Source organism: Octopus bimaculoides, chromosome 2 (assembly GCF_001194135.2).
Source record: "Octopus bimaculoides isolate UCB-OBI-ISO-001 chromosome 2, ASM119413v2, whole genome shotgun sequence".
NCBI lineage: Eukaryota > Metazoa > Mollusca > Cephalopoda > Octopoda > Octopodidae > Octopus > Octopus bimaculoides.
The window spans coordinates 120,491,842-120,502,171 of NC_068982.1; the positions used below are offsets into that span (position 1 = coordinate 120,491,842).

The 10,330-nt window shown below is 37.2% G+C and overlaps 1 protein-coding gene across 1 annotated transcript in view; it reads right to left on the minus strand.

Annotated features, from left to right (window-relative positions):
• Window positions 1-10,330, minus strand: part of LOC106875300 (probable serine/threonine-protein kinase tsuA) — a 162,570-nt gene that overhangs the window by 2,768 nt on the left and 149,472 nt on the right. The window contains exons 13-15 of the mRNA XM_052965874.1: window positions 5,186-5,360; window positions 3,427-3,608; window positions 2,494-2,539 (exon numbers count right to left, since the gene is read on the minus strand). Of these exons, the coding sequence (XP_052821834.1) occupies window positions 2,494-2,539; window positions 3,427-3,608; window positions 5,186-5,360 (403 nt within the window). The remainder of the gene's footprint in view (window positions 1-2,493; window positions 2,540-3,426; window positions 3,609-5,185; window positions 5,361-10,330) is intronic.

The following is a 10,330-nucleotide window of genomic DNA, read 5'->3' on the forward strand; positions in this document are numbered from 1 at the left end:
TATATGTATGTATGTATTAGGGATACAGCTTTTTAATTCTTTTCCTCAGTAACAATTTCCTGTATCATATTTAGATGAGCTTTTATGCATAAATAACTAAAGTGAACTCACTTTTGAGCTATCTTTAAAAAGTTTACCCATGAATCCATGTTTGTATTCTTATGCAAAACTTGTTTGAATATGGGCAAGGTTGCATAGCACTCTTGGTTTTCAATAAATTCTTGGCATTTGTAAGACTTCAAGAAAAATAATGACAGGATCTAGGATGCACCACCCAAAATCTGACATAGAAAGGCTTCATATACAACGTACAGAAGGTAGGAGAGGCCTTATACAGCTGGAAAACAATTATAAAATAACCACCATAGGATTGCAAAAATACCTACTTCAGAAGCAAGGAAAACATACAAATAGCCACAAAACACAAGCAAAACAAAAAACTGTTTTCAATAAGGAAGCTGACAAATAAAACCAAGAGATCATACTACCTAATAAAAATGAAGAAGAAGAAGAAGAAGAAGAAGAAGAAGAAGAAGAAGAAGAAGAAGAAGAAGAAGAAGAAGAAGAAGAAGAAGAAGAAGAAGAAGAAGAAGAAGAAGAAGAAGAAGAAGAAGAAGAAGAAGAAGAAGAAACAACAAAAGCTATAAAACAAATGAAATCCAAACTAAAACTAGAACAGCAACGGACCATGATAAAACGATGGCAAGAAAAGCCCCTTCATGGCAAATACTGGGCTAAACTATGGCAAAAGAAATAGACAGAGAAAAATCTCAGCAATGGTTGAGAAGCTCAGGACTCAAAGCAGAGACCAAAGCCTCCCTACCTTGCTGCACAAGACCAAAGCCTCCCTACCAGAAATTACCAAAAACATACAATGAAAAGGAACATAACAAGTAACTGCAGAATATGTGGAGATGGACAAGAAACAATAAACCATATTATCTCTGGCTGCCCATTCCTGGCTAAGAAGGAATATATTCACAGACACGACAGAGCTGGGCCCTACATACACTGGAAGCTATGCCAACACTATGGAATAGCAACAGAAAAAAAGATGGTATAGGTACACACCAGAAAAGGTCACGGAAAACAAGAAAGCAACCATTCTCTGGGATATGTCAATACACACAGATAAATTAAGGCCAATATGCCAGATATAGTTGTCAGAGATCATGAAGGAAAAAAATGCTTTCTAATTGATGCATCAATAGCAGCAGATGACAACGTTTCCCTAAAAGAAATGGAGAAACTTTCAAAATACAAAAACCTGGAAATAGAGGTAACTCGAATGTGGAATCTAAAAACAGAAACAATTCCTATCATAGTAGGTGCCTTAGGTATAATAAAAAAAATATTCAGACAAATACATAACAAAACACCAGGACTTACAAATATATATATAACATACAGAAAATTGCACTACTGGGCACTGCACACATCCTACGCAAATACTTTCAATACAGTAACCATAAGAGCATCACAGCAAACCACAGCACATAACCAAGGCACACAGAGCTGCGCTCGGTAGTGAAGTGAAAGCACGCTGTAAAATAAAACTACTGAACAATAATAATAATAATAATAATAATAATAATAATAATAATAATAATAATAAATAATTTGGACAAATAAGTATAAGTTGATTAGTGTGTTTAAATGTTGAGTAGAGCACCGGCACAGTTTAGGCTACCTTTTGTCACCTGCAGTTGCGGTGCATTTCCGCTGGATCTACTTCAGGAACTCCGCAGCGGCAGTTAGAGTACTAGTATTAATTAATAGTATGAGATGGATATCGTATTAGACTTTTATTAAGTACAATATATGTTTCGACCCATCAGTCTGGGTCACTTCAGGTACATTGATAAAGATGTCACTCTAGAGATTTATAGTGCTGGATGGCTTCTTATATGCCCATCAAATGAGGGAATGAACAAAAGCAAATAATATTATAGAAACGCAAAAATTCAAATATGAACGTGGAAATCTTGTGTTCCAGTTTCGATAAAAATGACCTAATCAGCTTTCGCTGTCATAACTACTTAGAGGAAAAGAAAAGTAGAACACAGACACACACACACATATATATATAGAGAGAGAGACATACACATACAAATATATACACACATGCATATACATAGTATATATATATATATATATATATATATATATATATATACACAAACACACATATGTAAGTACACGTCCGCATATACACATATATACATAAACATATATATATATATATATATAGATACGTACATAGACCCAGACACACACTCGCACATATACACATATGTATATACATACACATAGACATACACACACAGACATACACACACGAACACACACATAGATACATATATATACACATATATATATATGCGTGTGTGTGTGTGTGTGTGTGTGTGTGCGTGTGTGCGTGTAATGGTATATGTGTGTATGTGTAGAGGTAATCTGTATAAATGCTTAAATTGAATAGAAGAGTGCTCTTACCATTTGAAATATCTATTTCCTTCAAACACACCATCATGTTTACCATCTGTGAAAAAAAAGATCGGATCATTGAGAACTTAGTGAATAACCCAGAGAATTCTGGGAACTATGGAATAAATGGAATAAATAACTTGCAGCAGCAGAGACGAAATAATACCGTGCAGTAAATACTGCACGGCAAACTTTTTGAAATTGATAAAATAAAGTAGCTGTCAAATGCTGATTTAATCGATTACGCCTCTTCCTAAATGTGCGACTTTGTGTGCCTATGACAGAGATCTTTTTTGACGGTGTTTGGTTCATTTTATTAGCTATTGCTTGGGAATTTCTGACCGCCTTCTCTATTATCGTTGAATAGGAAAAGAGGATCTGGAGATTGAAACAGCAAGAATGTGTAACATGAAGACATTATACGAACGTTGGGAATTGTGAAGTAAGGGAGCAAGTAAAAAACAAAAATCAAGAACGGGCTAGAAAAACCTCCTATAGGTGAAGTTTAGATAATAACAATTCTAAGAATTGCCCTTAATTCTCTGAAACACCATCTGCTGAAGCTGTTCTAATCGTTTCAATACTAAGGCTCCCTATTATTTACATGAATTTTTCTCCAGACCCCAAGTTTTGGAAAGGTCTGCCTATTTAACAAGCCAATTTTATTAGAAACAGCTTTCTTTGTTTTGTTTTTTCTCTCACTTGTATGCAACTAAATAATTATATGTAACAGTCTACATTTTTCAGTGTGGCTTTTTCAAATGTTGAATACAGCTGCACGTTTAAGCAACTCCAGGGGAACAACTGATACATAAAGTAACAGAAAGAAGAAAGACATGTATCGAAATCGAAATTAAAGTTAAAGAAAATCTTTGGTGAGGTTAGTCACATATAACTTTAACATGATAATTATGATGTTAATAATAGATAATTTGTAGTTACCGTCTTGGTGTAGTTCAATCCCTATATAGGTATCCGAGCGACCAGAGAGTGGGCCAACAAACTTCACAATCCCTTGTGATATTTTGCCGCCATATTTGGAGAATTTCACAATATCTCCCAAATGAATGTCGTCTGGTGATTGAGGAACATAAGGTCTTTTCCCTTGGGTCAATGACCATTGCCTGTCCGGAAGAGATTATATTATATCAGTCATAGGTAAATAAGTGATAACTAATATATATATATATATATATAGGTAAAAGTAAAAAGAAGAAGCAAACATTTGGCAAGGCTTGACAAGGACATTTAATTTAACTTAGTTATATAATGAAAGATAGAGATACTGTCTGACAGCTCTTTCTGGGATATCCCTGCTATTGGAACATTGTGCCGAGCGATACCTATTTGTGGCATACCTATTTGAGCATCCAGAATGCATACCTATTAGTTTGAGTCACCCAGAAGAAAACTCCTTGTATCTTATATATATATACAATGAATGCTTCAGATTTTGGCTCAAGAATTCACATGGAGGTAGCATTTTGCCCTCCACTCTCATTTTCCTTTCCAAGTGGGACTCAGAAAATCGATGAGTACCTGACTGAAATGGAAGGTATTTTTCCTCAATCCTTTCAGTCTTGTCCACCGCACAATCTCTTTCACCATAGATACTAGCTAGGGGAACACCACCTGCCCTGTCTTGTTAAAGACAGGTGGTGGGGGTAATCCTTCAGATGGATTCGGCCGATAGTCGAATTCGTTCCGCATACAATAACAACTATCCGACATAACTCCACAAATCAACAATACTCGGACACTGCAGGAATTGCGTGCAGAACGGTTTCGCCGCTCTGCGTGCATCACGGTCAGACCCGCCTGACAGCACTTTCATGCTTGGAGAGTTTATCTCGAACTTGCAGTGCTCTTCGGTAACAAGTGGATGGTCACGATTGGGATGCGCTTCATAGCAGGTCTGGTTGTTGAACATTGTACTAAAGTTAAACAAGGACAGTAACTATACTGCTGTTGTTTAGTCCCCGGTAAACCTTATCTAGCGGAGCTTTTATCAAAGATGTAACAGAAACCATCATCTATCTATGACTTCAATATCCAATGTATCACGATTTTTTTTCTGGGTGATAGGGTGTTAAATGAGATAGACTTAGCCACAATTTCTAGTAAGTCAAGTCTCAACTCAGAGGCACTTCTGATGCCTTGTGCAATTGTGTATGATAACTCTGCGCATAGAAGTGTGATAAGGCACTGTCCTGTGCAGCAGTTTTCATTAATTAATGTAATGCATGTTTGTTTATATGCTTGACTTTCTATGTCTTCTGTTTATGCTGGCATGTGTAGACGAGCGTGTCTCTGTGTATATGTGAGAGAGCTATCACGTGTGAGAATGAACGAGTGAAAACACGTGTGCAAGCTCACATTTATCTGTGTATGCGAATGTGCGTGTATGTGTGTGTGTGTGTATGAATGTATATGTGTGCCTGCATTTCTCAATATATCTGTATGTTTGTGTCAGCGTGTGTGCATGTGTATGTGAGTGCAGCTATCGTGTTAAAATGTACGTATATTAGTAAGTATTCGTGCACTCTTGCATTAATTTGCATATACGTGTAAATGTGCTTGTATATGCGTGCATGCATATGTCTGTGTGTAAACGTATTTTTGTTTGCGCCCGCGAGTGCGTGTGTATGCGTGTACGTAAAGTTTCCTTCGAAGTACACAAGCGGTTGATTTATAATCCCACCGTTTGCTAGATTCACTTCCGGTTATAAACTTCCTGTTCGTTGGTTTTTCTTGCACTTTTTTAAGCCTATTCATGTAGTTGAGTTGCGTGGGGTGAGATGAGTGCAGCCTGGCAGTTCTGTCCTCTGTCACAATGGAATCTACTTGAAGCGTATCGGAAACAGCTGTATTCTTCACTGAAAACATATTAAAACTGGTTTTAATCTTATACAGACAAACAACAACAGTAACCTCTTCCAATTCCTTCTCATCATCATCATCATCACTACCACCACCGTCGGAATAGCATATCACAACAAAAGCAATGAAAATAAGCAGCAGCAGCAGAACAAAAAAGAAACATTAGCAATAACAGCAACAACAACAGCAACAAAATTGTTATAACAACAGTAACAATAGACAACAATTATAACAGTAATCTGGTGAACAATAATAACTACAGATCAGTGAAAACAGTTGTCACAGCAGCAACGCTTGTTTCAAAACAACTTTAGCTAAAGCAATAGTACGAGTTTTAGTCAAAATTTATGCGTACTCTTGTGTCTGTAATTTATTAAAACAAAAACCGAGATTAAACAATTCATTTTCCAACATAGCTTCCTTGCTTTTCGATGCACTTCTTCCAGCGGACCACAAGCTTGCTTATTGCATCGAGAAGAATTTTGGCTGGTTGCATAGTCATTTATGCACAGCTTCCTGTAATTTTTGTCCACAACAAATCGACAACCTTGTAAAAGATGCTTGAGTGCTCTAGAGAGGTGATAGTCGAAAGGGACGAGATCTGAACCGTATGCAGGGTGTTTCAGAAACTCGAAACCCAATTTCTCAATGGTTTCAGCGATGTGGGTGTCTGTTTATGGGCATGCACTGTCGTGTAACAATAACATTTACTTCGACGATAGACCTCGACGTTTGGTGCGAATTGCTGGTTTCAGTTTGTTGGCCAGCATTTTACTGTAGCCTTCACTGGTGACTGTAGACCCCTTTTCCAAGCAATGTTTTAGCATTGATCTTTTTGCGTCCCCAAAACGGTTAGCATTCCTTTTTTTGCGAAAGGCTGAGTTTTAAACTTCTTTCTCGATGGCGAATCCGGGTGTTTCCACTCTATACTCTGTCTTTTGGATTCCGGCTAAAAGTGAGAGTCCCAGGTCTCATCTCTTGTTATTGTTCTCTCCAAAATAGCTTCGCCTTCATCGTTGTAGCGGTCGAATAAGCACTGACAGATCTCCATATGATTGTACTTATGCGCTTCGGGAAGCTCTCTTAGCACCCATGTCGCAGAGACTTAACGAAGCCTGTTGTGAATGACTTCTTATACAGAACCGTGGCCAATTTGCAGAGAACATGCCACCTCATCGATGGTCATTCATCTGTTCGTCAGAACTATATCTCGAGCTTGTTGAATCTTCACACCAGTGGAGGAGGTGGACGGGCGTCCCGTTCTCTCTTCATGCTTCACGCTAGTACGGCCATTTAAAAACTTATCGATCCACTCATACACACTTTTACGCGGTAGAATGCTGTTCCCCTATTGTACTGAAAGTCTGCAATAAATGTCGACCTCTTACACACCTTCAGACCAGGGAAATGGGATCACTGTTCTCTGTTCTTCCTTGATTACACAAGAAAGTTAACTCGAGCGATCAAGGTCAAACCTCAATGACATAATCAGAAGTGTCCCACCTGAAGGTAGTGCAGCCAATGTAAAGAAAGGTTTGGTGAAAGTGCGAATAAGTTTTGACTTCTCCTCGTAGCTACATCAGAAAAAAAAAACTGCTCTAAAAATAACGACGTTAACCACAACAACAATGAAAATAACAACAAGAATAGTAACAATATCATCAAGAACGGTAATAATAGTTGCCTCTACATAAATAATCCTTTCTATTATAGGGACAAGGCCTGAAATTTTGGCGGGAAGGGGCTAGTCAATTAGATCGACCCCAGTACGCAACTGACACTTAATTTATCGACCCCGAAAGGATGAAAGGCAAAGTCAACCTCAGCGGAATTTGAACTCAAAACCTAGTGACGGGCGAAATACCGCTAAGCATTTCGTTCAGCGTGCTAACGATTCTGCCAGCTCGCCGCCTTTGCTTCTACATCATCATCAACAACAACAACAACAACAACAACAACAGCAGCATCAACTTTAATAACCACAACAATAACAGTAGCAGTAGGTAGAATAACACTAATAGTCACAACAACACCAACAGTTGACATAATATCAATAATCGCATGAATAGTCATTAGATTGTCACGTGAACAAAAAACAATGATGGAGTTGTAGATTAACCAAGTAAATTATTTCATAGATTTCTCTGTCACATAGCATATTTACACAGTATACTGTTAAGGTGGCTTATTTCGTCACAAACGTAGCTATTGAAAACGACCATGCAGCTATTTCAATAGTGTGACAGCGACAACATTGTGATAGACAATTGATGACAAGTTCCATTGACAGTATTGACAGCACTGTGTGAGAGACAAACCTGATGAAAAATAGTTCACAAAACTATTTTTTAAAAATAAGCATGCCTCAATTTACGTCATCTCGAGTTACGTCTTTTTCAACTGTATGTCAGTTGTTTTAGATAAATTAATGGGGGGGGGGAAACCAACTTCAATTGATTGATGCGACTTTACGTCACTTCAGCAAGGATTTTTAGCATAAAAATTACAAAAGAAAAAAAAAAGAAAGAGAAAAACCTTAAAACCAATACTGAAGTAAAAAATCAAATATAATACATGAAAATACGTACAAACCATTTATTAAAGCAAACAGCTAAGTTTTTAAGATGTATTTTCGCGTTACGTCGTTTTTCGAATTAAACCGCATGTCATGGATACATACAATTACCGACGTAATCTGAGGTATGCGTTTCTGTGCTTTTTTGACAGCACTGTGTGTGTGTGTGTGTGTGTGTGTGTGTGTGTGTGTGTGTGTGTGTTTGAGTTTGCGTGCATGTGTGTGAGTGACAGATATTAATGCTGACACTATCACATAAGACCATATTCATTCAGTTAATTATGCATTGTAAACTACAGAAAAATATCATATGAGAGACAAAGCTGGAGGCTCTGTCACAGAACACCATCTTCACCTAACTACTTCATGTAGTATTGTGTTGCTTTGGCAGTATTATATGAGAAATATAACTGTTGGTTATATTACACTAACTGATCCTGTGCCGTCAAAAATGACGGCTAATTGTATTATTTTGTATATAAATAAGGTATAAAATAACTTACATAATAATCACAGATACAAACATTCACATACTTCCTTGTACATGCACACACATACACATATACTCACACAGAGTTGAAACGCTGTTTTTTTTTTCACGTCTGTCTTCCTTATTCATCTATCACCCCATCCTTTCTTCATTGCTATTGCTTTCTCTCACTCCCTCTCAGTCAGGGCATTACTCTCACTACTTCTCCTTTACTGAATTACTATTTCTCTCCTTTCACTTATACTACTCTTTCTCCTACTCCGTCCTACTCCTGCTCTGTGATTTTGGACACACACACACACACACACACACACATATATATATATATATATATATATATATATACACATACATACAAATGTATAAAAACACTACGCTCATTATTTCATTATTATATTAGGAGATTTACTCGATCTTCACTCAACTCAACTATTTACTCTACATTGTATTATGTAAACGACATTATTTCACAGACGTAGCTGATGACGAAGGCCATAAACCTTTCGAATAATGATTTTCTATAAATTCGATTTAATTTTCGCCCGCGCTGTATAAACTGAATGTAAAATTTCTCGCGATTTTAGGCTTTAATGCGGTTTCATTTCTCGATTGATATCGTCTAACATTATATACGTTGATAATATCCTTAGGAAATGCCTGAATAACCACAAGTTTTCATTCCCAGTCGATAAGTAATTGAACCAAATGTTGACTTCATGTACAGTTTTCAGCAGGCTCTCTACCTTGATCTTGTCATTTTATGTTTACCTTTTTATCATTTATTTGTTTCAGTCATTAGACTGCGACCATGCTGGGGAGCCGTCTTGGGAACTGTGTCGAACGAATTGACCCCAATTCTTGTTTAATTTTTTTTTGTCCTAGTACTTATTTTATCGTCTGTTTTGCCAAACCTCTATGTTACGGGAACGTAAACACACCAAAACTGATTGGTTGTCAAGTAAGAAACAGTAACAGATACACACGTGTATATATATTCGTTTCCTCGCTCTAATTCTTTTTATCTCCCCTTTCGTTTTTTTTTTCTCTTTCATCCTTTCTCTAATTCTTTTCCTCTCCCCTTCGCCGTTCTCTGTCTGTCTCTTTCTCTCCCTCACTCTTACGCCTTTGCTCTCTTGTTGCTCGCCATCGGCCATCTTTCTTTTCCTAACTTGAATTTCTTTGTTTCTCTCTGATCAGCCACAGGGATAAGACGCATTCTTGTCTGTCTCCAGTCAGAGCTTGTTCCTCCGCGTTCACCAACTCGACTCGTTTAGGTTTAACAGCCCTTTCTGTTTGTTTTTACTGTCCTGTTTTTGGTTACCAACTTTGACCCTCCGCAAAATCCCAAATTTGATTTAATTTGCTTTGCCGGAGCAATTGTTTTGTCGAAAACGTATCTTGTCGTTAATTGCTCGAAATACGAAGTATAAAAACAGCCGACAACTGATGAAGGGTCGTTTTTTATGTTGCTTAACGTGTTTTCCATTTGTTTCTTAGTTCACAAAAAAAAAGTTCGTATTCCATGTTTTCGTATTTTATGTTTTTTACGTTCTGTGGTGTCTTGTGCTCATATATGAATGTGTATATACATATATATATATGTACATATATGTATGTATGCATATATATTTATATATGTATATGTTTGTGTGCTTGTGTCTGTGTTTGTCCCCCTCCCCACCATCGCTTCACAACCGATGTTGATCTGTTTACTAGCGGTTCGGCAAAAGAGGCTGATAGAATAAATACCAGGCTTACAAAGAATAAGTTCAGGTGTCGATTTCTTCCATTAAAAGGCGATGCTTCAGCATGGCCACAGTCAAAATGACTGAACCAAGTAAAAGAATACACATACATATACGCATTATGGGCGTCTTTCAGTTTCTGTCAATCAAATCAGA